The 13,525-nt window shown below is 42.8% G+C and overlaps 1 protein-coding gene across 1 annotated transcript in view; it reads left to right on the top strand.

The window, feature by feature from the left end:
• Positions 1-13,525, top strand: part of dock11 (dedicator of cytokinesis 11) — a 63,126-nt gene that overhangs the window by 12,669 nt on the left and 36,932 nt on the right. Inside the window, 6 exon segments of the mRNA XM_071206574.1 lie at positions 4,906-5,089; positions 7,622-7,701; positions 9,094-9,177; positions 9,379-9,519; positions 10,780-11,052; positions 13,342-13,464. Coding sequence (XP_071062675.1) covers positions 4,906-5,089; positions 7,622-7,701; positions 9,094-9,177; positions 9,379-9,519; positions 10,780-11,052; positions 13,342-13,464 — 885 coding nt within the window.

Below are 13,525 nucleotides of genomic sequence, written 5' to 3'. Positions count from 1 at the left end.
GTCAGCGCTCACAGCAGAGGCTGCCAGGAAGCTTTCAGTTTGATGAACACATTCAGAAGATCAATGGGAAGAGTGAGGAGACTCATTCTGGCTGCTGGCATACAGTGGACGCACCCAAAAGATCGCAGCGTTTACCTGGAAATGACCCAGTATTAGGACAATCTCAATCTGAAGCACTGCAAAACGTTTATTGTAGAGAATGTTTTCTTTTTAAATGTATAGATTAAATCAGTTTTTTTCAATATTTTTTGAGCCACGGTAAGGCAAGGCAAGTTTATTTATATAGCACTTTTCAACACAAGGCAATTCAAAGTGCTTTACAAAAAACGAAAGACATTAAGAAAATGGCATTTAAAATCAGTCATTAAAAAGAAAAGCTAATAAAATAAACATTAAAAGAAAAAATACATGGATAAAAGTTAAAGTGCAGTCTAAGATATGAATAGTTCAATTAAAAGCAGCGACAAAAAGAAAAGTCTTCAGCCGGGATTTAAAAGTAGTAAGAGTTGCAGCGGACCTGCAGGTTTCTGGGAGTTTGTTCCAGATATTTGGAGCATAATAACTGAACGCTGCTTTACCATGTTTAGTTCTGACTCTGACTCTGACAGAAAGCTGACCAGTCCCTGAAGACCTGAGAGATCTGGATGTTTCATAATTTAGCATGAGGTCAGAAATGCATTTTGGGCCTAAACCATTCAGTGCTTTATAAACCAGCAGCAGTATTTTGAAATCTATTCTTTGACACACAGGAAGCCAGTGTAAAGACTTCAGAACAGGAGTGATGTGATCCACTTTCTTAGTGTTAGTGAGGACTCAAGCAGCAGCGTTCTGAATCAGCTGCAGCTTTCTAATAGATTTTTTAGTGAGACCTGTGAAGACACCATTGCAGTAGTCCAGTCTACTGAAGATAAAAGCATGGACAAGTTTTTCCAAATCCTGCTGTGACATTAGTCTTTTAATCCTAGATATGTTCTTTAGGTGATAGTCGGCTGATTTAGTAACTGTTTTAATGTGACTGTTGAAACTCAGGTCAGAGTCCATGACTACACCTAGATTTCTGGCTTTATCTGTTGTTTTGAACATTGCAGGCTGAAGCTCAGCGCTAACTTTTATATGTTCTGCCTTGGCTTCAAAAACCATTACCTCAGTTTTATCTTTGTTTAAGTGGAGAAAGTTCTGACCCATCCAGTCATTGATTTGTTCAATGCACTTACTCAGTGTTTGAATTGGAGCATAGTCTCCTGGTGAAATTGTTACGTACATTTGTGTGTCATCCGCATAGCTATGGTAACTTATTTTGTTGTTTTTCATTATCTGAGCCAGTGGTAGCATGTAGACGTTAAAGAGAAGAGGCCCCAAGATGGAGCCTTGAGGTACCCCACATGTCATATTTGTCAACTCAGATGTGTATTTACCTATAGAAACAAAGTTGTTTCTGTCCTTTAAGTAGGATTCAAACCAATTTAGAACTGTTTCCGAAAGTCCCATCCAGTTTTCCAGTCGGTCTAGTAATATGCTGTGGTCAACAGTGTCAAACGCAGCACTGACATCTAATAATACTAACACTGAAGTTCTGCCACTGTCTGTGTTTAAGTGGATGTCATTAAAGACCTTTACAAGAGCAGTCTCAGTGCTGTGGTTTGGACGAAAGCCTGACTGGAACACATCAAAACAGTCATTTAAATGCAAGAAATTACTCAACTGTTGAAAAACAACTTTTTCAATGATTTTACCTAGAAATGGGAGGTTTGATATGGGCCTGTAATTGTTCATTACTGAAGCATCTAGATTATTCTTTTTTAAGAGCGGTTTAATGACTGCAGTTTTCAGGGCCTGTGGAAAAATACCTGAGTGAAGAGATTTGTTTACTATATGAAGTAGATCTGAGGCCATGCAAGGCAAAACATCTTTGAAATGTTGGAATAATATCAAGGCAGCAGGAGGAGGACTTCAGAAGTTGTATAATGTCCTCTAGGTTTTTATCATTAATCTGATGGAATTGTGTCATGGTGTTTGACTTGATGTTAAGTGGACAACACATTTGCTGTACCTGATGCAGAATTTTTTTTACTTTTTGAATTAAAATGATCTACTAGCTCATTTACTGAGATGTTAGCAGGGGCAAGTGTGGAATAAAAATTCTGAGTAAACATTTCACTAGTATTTTCAGTTAAATATCGCTTTGTGGTTACCTCTTTTTGAAAAAATTTGTGAACAGAAATAGAGCTCTCAAAGGAAACACAGGAATGGTCAGAGAGCGCAACATCAGTCACCACAACCTTAGAGATATTCAGACCCTTTGAGATAATTAAGTCCAGAGTGTGCCCCTTATTGTGCGTGGGCTCCGTCACATGCTGAGTCAGTCCATAGCTATCAAGAACACAAAACAGTTCTTTAGCCCCTCTGTCCTGGGGGTTGTCAACATGGATGTTAAAATCACCAACAATGACTAGACGGTCAAAGTCAATACACACTATAGACAGCAGTTCAGTAAAGTCATCAAAAAAGCTTGCACAGTATTTGGGTGGTCTATAGATATTTAGGAACAGAGCTCGAGAGGAGCATTTCAGCTGAAGGGCCACATATTCAAAAGAATCAAAGTTTCCATAAGATGTCTTCCTGCATTGAAGGGAATCATTGAACAGAATAGCAACTCCACCCCCTTTCTTATGCATTCTTTCCTGACTTATAAAACTAAAGTTGGGAGGGGTTGATTCGATAAGAACAGCTGCACTGTTATGTTGTTCAATCCAAGTTTCTGTTAAAAACGACAGAACGGCTAAAAAAACATCTCACACCGTGTCAGATTTAGGTTATTTTAGGGAGGTCGAGATAAATCATATTGTTTGGTGGATGCCATTTGAACCAGAGTAGCAGCATGGAGGTCGGATCGTCACCAACATAAATAAATAAGTGGCCCGAAAAAGGTTAATGACAAAAAAAAGACACATAGCCTTCCTCAGGCAGTGTGTTTGTACCGGGGACAGGAGACCCCCCTTGATGAGAGACTGTAAGAAATGATCGGGGAATCCCTCCGGAGTGGAGTCATGACAACTGGATCTGAATTATGTCTTTGTATTTGGTGGTTTGTGTCCCAGCTGTCGATCAGCTGTGCGCAGCATCTCCACTGCAGCCTGTACGGGTCCAGCGATGGGGGGAGGGTGACGCCAGTCAGAAGAGGAGTGGAGAGATTCAGCAGATTGTTTGCACTGAACACCTGGCTTTCAACTGCATGTATTGACCATTCTGTCAATTTTATTGACCATTTTAACTTTTTCTGGGACCGCAGACATCTTTTCAAGGCAAATGGAGTTTGCCTGAACAAGTCAGGAGTGAAATTGTTTATCTCTAACATATTCAACTGCCTGCGTCATCAATCTGTTCCCTCTGCCAAGGACAAGCGGCAAGAGGAATCAAAACAGGAGAAAGACACAACACATCGCGCAGAAAACCCTGAAGAAGTATCACTGCACCTGCCTGAGGAATGTTCTGATTATGGGAGACCTATGACACACATGGAGGAGTCTCCACCGCCCGTCACCCCCCCCCTCCTGTCAACGCCTTCGAGGATACTCTTCATTCATCCCCCAGCTCTCTCTACTCTCCGCTCACCCTTTCACCCTCGCCCACCCCCCTGGAGTTCGATGACCGCATGAAGGCGACACGCAGGGTTGGCAGCACGTCCTTTACCCCCGCCCCTCAACGACGCCCACCAACATCACCGAAGCAGAGATGCGCACCATCTCCCCCGGCTTACAGTGTAGCCCTCACCCTGCCCTCCTATGAGAGGCGCAGGGTGGTGGGTCCTCCCTCCCCTTCAAAGCCTGATAGGGATGTGTGTGTACAAAACGCTGCAAATTGATATCTGTTGGGTCCAGGCTCAAGGGCGTATGGCACTCTCCGCTCGAGCTCCACCAGGCTGAGGAACAGCTTCCTCCACCAGGCAGTCAGGATGCTGAACTCCCTCCCTCCCTCCCTCCTCTCTCTCCTCTTTCCCTCCCTCCCCCCTCTGACATCTCTCCCCTGACCTCTCCACCCTGCCTCCCACCTTTCCCCCCTGCCCCAAATGGACCTGGACTTTAACCCCCCCCCCACACACACACACACACACACACACACACACACACACACACACACACACACACACACACACACACACACACACACACACACACACACACACACACACACACACACACACACACACACACACACACACACAACCTTCCCTCATCCAGCACCAGTCACTTTTCTACCCATCTCCGCTGCTACTGCACTAACACAGTACTTTGCAGCACATCATTTTCTCATTTGCACTAAAGAATACTTGCATTAATGTAAATTCATGTTCTGTGGATTGTGTTTTTTAAAATATATTATTAACTAGTACTTATTGCTACTATTACTTAGTTTTATAGCCCGTTTATCTATGCCCTTTTTGTATCTGTTTTATGTATATATGTCACACTGTGGGACTGTATTTCAAATGTCTGTATAACACATGTAGAAATGTTAACAATAAAGCTGACTTTGATATATGATGATAATTTAATGAAAATTCCTTAATTTGGCTACAGGTTCAGATCCTAAGTAGCTAGTCTTTGTGTTTTTTTTCATAAAAGTGACCTGTTTTTCAGTTTGTTTACGCAGACGAACAAAATAGCCTCTGTTCTTGTTTTAAGGTGACAGTGTTTCTTTTAGAGATGTCGTTAATTGGACAGTCTCCCCCTGGATGTAATTACTTGATTGAATGATATTAACCTCCAGGGGACATTCCATATTCCAAACCATACCTATCTTCTTATTAGGACAATATAGGATGATCTTTTATCTATTGTGAGTGTTTTTTTCTTGTGGAACTTAAAATGTAAAGCATATCAAATCCAGTAATACTTCCCCCCTCAGAGCCCTAAGATGCGCCGCAATGGCTTCGAACTGAAGATGCAAGACCGCTACAGCCACTTCCTGGCGGCGGACAGCGAAGCAGAGATGGAGGACTGGGTGATCACGCTGAAACAGGCTCTGCAGAACGCCACTGATCCCAGCCAGGACAGGAGGAACGGGGCAGAGACACTGGACTGTGCCCTGGGTGAGTAATACCCTACCTACCAAGACACTTTGGATAAACACATGTCTAGATCTACTTCTGTCAACCTATTATTTACAGCATCATTTCAATGTTGCCTGAGCCTGTTTGAGGGTTTAAAGTGATGTGGAAGAATGCCAACAGTCTAATGCAGTTTGACTTTGTGTGCAAGCATCTATTGGCCCGTCTTCTTTAATAGCATACTCTGCAGAATGTTCTAGGGAAACCAAATAGCTTGGTCAGAGCTGCTGATGAGGGACTGGGTGGGAGTCACTTAGACAGACCCGGCGGCAGACATACGTCTCTGGGCGGGCATTTGATTTACCAGGGCGGGCCCACCCCGAAACTTACATTTCCCTGGAAATCTCGAGATTTGTCAAGGGTTGACGGTCTTATTATAGGCTACATCCATTGGTTGGTTTTGTGGCACATTTGTAACGCTGTGCCAACTTGGGCAAGAACGCAGGCAGACCTGTGCGCACACAGGGTGGAGAGGTTGAGCGATGGAGAGAAAGGGAGAGAGAGAGAGAGAGAGAGATTGAGCGAGGCAGAGAGCATGTGCAGCGGTATGCTTGCGCACAGAGCAGGAGTTTGTGAGAGATACGGCTTGAGAGTGATGTCTTCTAATGTGCCTGCATCTGGCGCTGAGTTGCCATATTCCTTTCATGAACCACTTCCTGATATTCATTGTTGCAGATAAATATAAATGATAATAGCCAAACTAACCTAGCAAGAGTAAACGGACAGGCTGCTGTGCCGCATCTCACTCAAAAAGCCACACGACTCAACCCAGCGAAAAACCAGTCTTGCGTGCAGCCTTTCATTCAGAATTTCATAGCAAAATAAAAAAAATGCTATTAAACTAATCTTTCAACATAGTTTAAAACAAAAATAATATTAGGACAAAGCCCTACAAATAACAACAATAAACATAATCAGTGGCGGCTCCAGAGTGTTTGTGTTGGGTAATCTATGGTAGGGCCGCCTAACCCATACAGTGGTGGGGCTCAAGTCAGTATTTTCAATGTAATTACATACACGCTCCCCTTGACAGTGAAACGCCACGCGTCACGGCCCGTCCACACAGCGGCGTGCGTTGAAGCTTCCAACGCTTCTGCCCATTCACTTTGAATGGGGTGACGTCACTTTTAGCCGAACTGCATCGTGGGAAGCGACGCGGAGCGTTGCTGGCGTGGCTCGCTGCAAAAGTTGAGCAATGTTCAACTTTTGACGCCTCCGCAGAAACGTCAGCCAATCGAATCATATGCCAGTACAAGCTCTAGCCAATCAAACCGCTGCTTGTGTGTCAGGGGCGGGAGATTCATGTGATTGGTTGTTGGTCGAGTGTCAGACACGCCCGCCGGCAAGCGTCAACGCACGCCGCTGTGTAGACGGGCCGTGAGGTTTAGATTATTTCCCTGTCTCAATCCAAATTGAACTGTATGAAATAAAAAGGCACATTTGTCTTGTAGTAAATAAAAAGAGCGACCTGGGGCCAATCCTGCAATTTCCCCACAGGTGAAAGAGTTGACGTGCTGAAAACCCAATCCCTGCAGGAGGGTCTGGGGGGATTCTCCCCCAGGAGATCTTTTGAAATACTAACATAAAATACACATTCTGGTACTCTCTTGAGAAGAGAAATAAATACATCTATTACTACACGACATATTTAAAAAAATGAATGCCATTTTAGTTTGTTGTTACTTTGTTCTGAAAGCTGAACCTGCTGCTCCTCACAGAGAGAAGAGGGAAGAGGCTGTGCATTACTTTACATTGTGGATAAGGGTGGATAGCCCCCATTGTTCTGTGTGTCAAAATGACAGACAGCCCACACACCTATCAATCATCAAACCGTGGGGTCTTATTTCATTACGTAATGTTGTATCGACGTATAGAGATTTACTACAGCAAAAGTATTCTCCGTCGGGACTTCCTGCAACAACACCATGTCGTTATCGTGATTCTGATTGGCCAGAAGACATTATCAAAGATGTTCTATTGAGAAGACGATCACTACGTGACAAAAGTTTTCAAACCGTTTCTAGTCTTCGGTATTTACTGCTGTCTGTGCAATTTACTCTGCGCGAGTTGGCGGACTTTAAAATCATTTTTCATGGTGGGGCTAAGCCATTTCTTGGTATGGCTGTAGCCTACCCCAGTATACCCTGGCGCCACCACTGAACATAATAATAAAACAATTAAAATGTTGTATTCAGCCTTGATTAAAACAGCGGGCCCAAATCCTGGATGGGCGGGCCCGGCCCCATGGGGCCCGCCCATGACGCCGGGTCTGCACTTGGAGTTCACTCAGTTCATCACCCGTCACCTGGGAGTCAGCAGAATAGTGAAGAGCCTCTTTCTGATTGGCCCAGTAGACTGTAAGGTTTTATTCGGTCTAGATTTGAAACTTGCACCCAGCCCAGAGGAAGCCATTAGAGAAACATTGAGCAACAGAGCTTTACTGGACCTGATTTGCATCAGTGATTTGTTATCAGACTGTGTGATTCATGTGTGATCATTGTCCCGTTCAACCAGATGACGACACAGCCAGCCAAGGTAAAGGGGAGAGCCTGCTGGAGAGCCTGGGGAGGGGCTTACATCCTGAACTAATGAAGGTATGAAGGATGAATGGATGGATGGTTCAATAATGAATGTAGACAAGAGGAGATACTGACTTATATCTGACCACAGCAAGACTACTTCATAGTGATTTGACCTCGCAAAGTAAAGTGGTTCCTTGATTAAAAAAAGCACTATTTTTTCTACTTGTGACTTTATTCTCACTGAATGTTTAAGATTCTTAAGAGGAAGAGTATGTTCTTGTATATTCACCACAATAATCTTTCATTTTGGGTTTTCTCCAAAAATGCACCCCTCTCCCCGTTTCTTTAGTGTTTAATAAAAAAGCAATGGATCTAAAATGCTATAATTGATATTCAGAAACATTTTACATTTGTATGGAAATCCTACACTTTTTTGTATTTCACATGGTAGTTTTTCATATCCTAAGTGTGCAGCTTTATTTAGCTAAGTATTATGTATTTGTAGTATTCCTTGTGTTCTGTTGCTGTTCTTGTTAGTAGTGAAAAGAAAGAAGAAAAAACACTGCGAGAAGCCCCATGTTATCTCGAAAGAGTCTGAGGTTTTGTACCATGCCACATTTGTTATCTCTTATTTATAAATGTTTACACAATGATAGAGCCACAGAAGAGCAGCTCTGTGTTTGAGTCTGTTTCCTACGCCAGTGTGTATTCTCCAGAGACTCTCCTGCTTTAACCCAGAGCTGCACACAGACAACAAAGCCCTCTGTGCTCTGTGCTGCTGCTGCTGCTGATTCACCGCTGTTTGCTCTGGGCCGCTCCAGCACAGCTTTCCCCAAGAACACCTGTCTGCAGGCTGGTCACAGAGAGGAGGAGGCGAGAGAGATGGATTAGTGCTTTTACCGTGACCTGAGGCTTTGATATGTTTGTCTCCATTAGATTCTTATCCTTTTTGCTTGTTGACCGTCTTCTTCTTTGTCTTACTGTGTCTGGATGTGTGTTGGTTTACTATGAGAATCTACATGTCCCTTTAGTACACAATATAGCAATATATACAACTCATAAAACATTTTTGAAAAGGCTTTGGAATTCTTTGCATAAAGTTAAAGAAAATACTGAAAACACTAAAACATTTGAATACCCTATTTGCTTGGAATGAATACGCCTGAAAGCCCAGGAAAACACACACATATATCATTGAAGGTTATTTCAGACAAAGACTTATGTTTGCAATACTATGTCTTTTTTATAGAACTGTATTATTACTTCTTGAAGAATTGTGTGATTTGTTTTTGTTTGGGTTAATGATGAAAGGTTGATAATGTTGTCTCGCTTCATAATGGGGATCCTTATAAAAACATCTGAACAACAAGATCTTTAAATTCCAAATGAAATAATGTATTTAAGTGTCATTACATTATATTGCACATATTGTGCCTGATAGTCTTCCACTGTGTGTGTCTGCAGTATGCCAGGGAGACGGACCAGCTGAATAAGATCAACAGGAACGAAGGCAGACAAAAGCTTTTCTCCCTGGATCCAGAGACACAGGTACGCTTCATGCTTCATTTGACACCTTCATGTTTGATTTATTTCACTATTGATTCAGACTATTTGATCTTTCCTTCTCCTTTGTCCTCTTCCTTCTTTCACTGCTTCTCCCCTCTCATATCCCCTGGATCAATCGTTCTCTTCTTGTTGTTTTATGTCCTCCCTTCTTTCCCCCTCTCCTCCCTCCTGTGGGATATCCAGAGGCTGGACTTCTCAGGGATCGAGCCAGATGTGAAGCCGTTCGAGGAGCGTTTCGGCCGTCGTATCGTGGTCAGCTGCCACGACCTGACCTTCAGTCTGCAGGGCTGCGTCAGTGAGAAGGGGGACAGCGTCCTCACCAATGTAGGTCACCACCTTACCTCCACAGGAAAGACTCCATTAATATCCTGCTTAAGTTACTCTTACCTCTACTGCTTCCTATTTTTCCTTAATTACTACTAATGAGACACTAAAGCTTTTTAAAGTCAAATAGATGACCATAAGACCTTATATACATAGACAAAATGACACAAAAAGATAAAAAAAATATATACAAAAAAATATATTTTGAAAGGCATATTGCATCCAGACCTAAAAAACGAATTTACGGTAAAAAATGATGACAAAAATAAATAAAAAATATAAAAATCAATTGTGATAGTACATCCGTAGTAATTCTTTTTTCTAATTGCACTTAAGCTAATCTCAATACACAGTCGTCCTTTAACCTCACCCATCCCCAACCTTCCTCACCCTCTGCAGGGCTGCCCCAGATAATACACTTTCATAATTCATGCTGCTCTGTCTGAAAGCCATGGAAGTAACCAGGCCAACGGAAAACACAACTACATATCGTTGTCATATTTTCTAAACAGATCAAAACACTGATGTTGCTAGCTGGTCTTAATGTGAGTGCTTATTTTCATTTCTCTAGGCGTTAAACTTTGTTCCTCCAGATAACTTATGCAAGAACTCCGTCTGATGAATGGTGGAGATTTCTTCATTGTGTTTAATGTGCGCATCATGAGACAGCACTTCAGAGTCAGAGTGGATTACTGTCGTCTGAACACATTGAGTTGCCTGCTTGTGCATTAGAGGGGCTGGAGAGTTGAAGTGATGCATATTTGTGGTTTGGATACAGCACGCTCTCTCAATCCCTCCCGCCTCTCCTTCCACAGTCTCTGATAGGTCTAATGATTATTGGATGGTTCTATCCCGGCATAAGTGCACAGTCATTCAGAAATGTGCGACTGTAGAGCCAACATCTGCTTCTAAACAAGGGATAAGATAACACTTATTTTAAGTGTCTGATATACGTGAAGGCAATGTTTATACAATATTTATCTGTAAATATTTTGTCTCGAACAACTGTAGTTAAAATGTTTCTTAAAATGGAAACATCTACAATTGTTACATATTTGATAGTATGGCAGATTACATTTAAAGAGTTAACATTGTTCTCAATAGCTTGGGGGTCCTCCACAGAAAAATGAAAAGCTGGGGGGAATTCTTAATTGAGGCATTGCTCTGAATAAAGCTGCGATGGACAGTCACTATATCCAGGGGTATTGTAATCCTGCCTGATGTATGGAAGTGTGAAAGCCTCTCTCTGCTGGACCCCAGGTGGAGCCGTTCTTCATCAGCCTCGCCCTCTTCGACATCTCCAAGAGCTGTAAGATCTCAGCCGACTTCCACGTGGACCTGAACCCGCCGTGCGTCAAGGAGATGCTGACCGACGCCTCGGGGCAGCTCTCTCCTTCATCAGACTCAGAGGGGGGAGAAGGAGGAGGAGGAGTCAGGGAGGGAGGAGGCATGGTGAACGGAGACTCTGCCAAAGGGAACGGCCTGCCGCTTCTTCAGAGGGTGTCCGAGGCTCTGCTGCGCTTCCCTACACAGGTAGAGACTTGGCTGTGGTTATACATCTGTTTGATTCAGGAAATGACTCACGGCCAATCAGAATGGGCAAGGAGCCTGAATCATTGCAGTATCGTTCACACAGATGTGAGGTGTGTTCGGAACAATGCTTCATCCTGTCTGGGAAACATATTCAGTGTCTTCTGAACAAAACAAACACAATCTAATTGACTTTAATTCATCATTCATATTTTGTATACTAATTATAAATAGATTTTTTTTTTATGACATTTGGACAGTTAAAAATACTAATTTACCAAAAGTACAATTGGTTTAAAATGTAATGAGTTATGTATTAAAAGTAAAACTATTATGAACTTTTAAGGCAAGTGATCTATAGTGTAGTCTCTCTAGTATAAATAAAACCAGAGATCTGGGAAGTGTATGCTCTTCGATTACAAAGTCAAGTGGGCTCTGCTTACATAGCCTGCCTTTTAGACAGAAGAAGACGGTATCCTTTCAGATTAGAGTTTTAACCGCTTGAAGAACTAACTGAAAAAGTGTTAGTTCATAACGTGTTTTGCTCTTCCTCTGTTTTGAGAAAGAATAGCTACTGGTGAGGCGGTGGTGGCGAAGTCGATAGGGTCTTGGCTTGGAAACTGGAAGGTCACCAGTTCAAGTCCCGGCAAGACCAAGTGCTACCGAGGTGTCCCTTAGCAAGGCACCGTTACCTACACTGCTCCCCGGGCGCTGTTCAAAATGGCAGCACACTGCTCCTAACACTAGGATGGGTCAAATGCAGAGAAACAATTTACCCACGGGGATTAATAAAGTATATCAAATCAAAATCAAAAGTGAAGATATACAAAAATACTAATCTAAAGCAAACAGTGTGAACACATATCCATTTGTATTCCTCTTTGCCCATGTGGAGAAATGCATACATAGACTACTTGAAACAGAGTTCAGAGGGTTGTATTTGTGTGTTGGACCCTTTCAGCACCAAAGTCTGCTGAAACAGAAACACAGTGGTGCTCATTGAGATGGCATTTGTGATTTCAGAACTTTCAGTGTTCTATCAACGCAGTGCCCGAGATGTAAGCTTGAAACAGCAGAACGGTATCTCTAATGAAGAATGTAGCAACCAGTAGCAGGCCATACATACACAGTTTAAAAGCTGCAGACATGAAATAATAGAACTGTTCCAAGTCTTAGTTCTGCCCTTGATATTACATTCTGCCAACAGACATCTGTGAAAGTCCTACCCCAGCAGAACACATACACACACACACACACACACACACACACACACACACACACACACACACACACACACACACACACACACACACACACACACAAACGGAGCCGTCTCTACCTCTGTGATTAGTGTGTTATTATAGCTCAGCTGACCACGCTTTAATTTAGGTGCGTTGGGTGTGGTCCAAGGACTGAGCCTCCACTCTCCACGGCATCAGCAGCTCTGAGGAGGCCACCGCTTCTATTCCAGTTCATTACATCATTCACAGATCTATTACGTTGATCACAGTGAAAATGTGAATGAGTTCCTCAAGCCAACAACAAGTAGTATTTGTTTGCAAAAAAGCTGTGACACTTTCTGCGAGCCATTCTGGGCAGTATGAGAATTAGATGTATGTGGTTGTTTGAAATCATGCAGATAAATGAACGAGGGCGGATGGGAGTGGTTGCACAGAGTGTCTATCTGTCCGGATTCTCTCTTCTATATTATTACTGTTTGTGACGTCTGCGTGTATTTCAATGTGAAACTAAAGTAGCCACTTAGAAGGTGCTCCCTCGGTAGTATCAATTCTTATGCTGCCTGAAAATGTAATGAATTCCAAAATGACTTCCTGCTACTTCTGTCTAGATTTTGTTTCCATTCTAGGGAAACCCAAGAGGAGGTTAAATATACATTTCAAACTATGAGCTCTTAACTTAATAGGAACAGCGTGTTTTGTCCGAAAGTCAATTCTGTCCCCTGGAGATTGTTTATGTGAGCTGACACTGACGAGCTAGAAGTCAGCCCCCTCGCACCGGGGCAAAAATAGAAGTGAGCCCCATGTGGTTTTCCTGTATGAGCTCAGCTGACAGCAGCCACTTCCCCCTGCACTTGCCTTGTAGAGAAGCAGCGGAAAGATTTAAGAACGAAAAGACATTTAAATTAATGATGAATGCTTTTCTATCAAAGTACCCAGCAGTTTGGAAGAAGTGCTTTCTAGTCTAGAATACTCTCACATCCTGCTAATGCACATACAACTCCATATGATCAAGTCCCTACTCTAATTATTCATGTACCCCCCTCTCCTCTAGGGCATCTTTTCAGTGACCAACCCTCATGCAGACATCTTCCTGGTGGCCCGTGTGGAGAAGGTGCTGCAGAACGGCATCACACACTGCGCCGAGCCGTACATCAAGACCTCTGACATCAGCAAGGTGCACAGTGTTCCCTTATTCAAAGACAAGCAAACAGCAGTGATCTTACGAGTTTAGCATT

This window comes from Pseudochaenichthys georgianus, chromosome 18, assembly GCF_902827115.2.
Source record: "Pseudochaenichthys georgianus chromosome 18, fPseGeo1.2, whole genome shotgun sequence".
NCBI classification, from domain to species: domain Eukaryota; kingdom Metazoa; phylum Chordata; class Actinopteri; order Perciformes; family Channichthyidae; genus Pseudochaenichthys; species Pseudochaenichthys georgianus.
The sequence above is the reverse complement of the archived record's forward strand: the minus strand, read 5'-3'. Positions and strand labels throughout refer to the sequence as shown.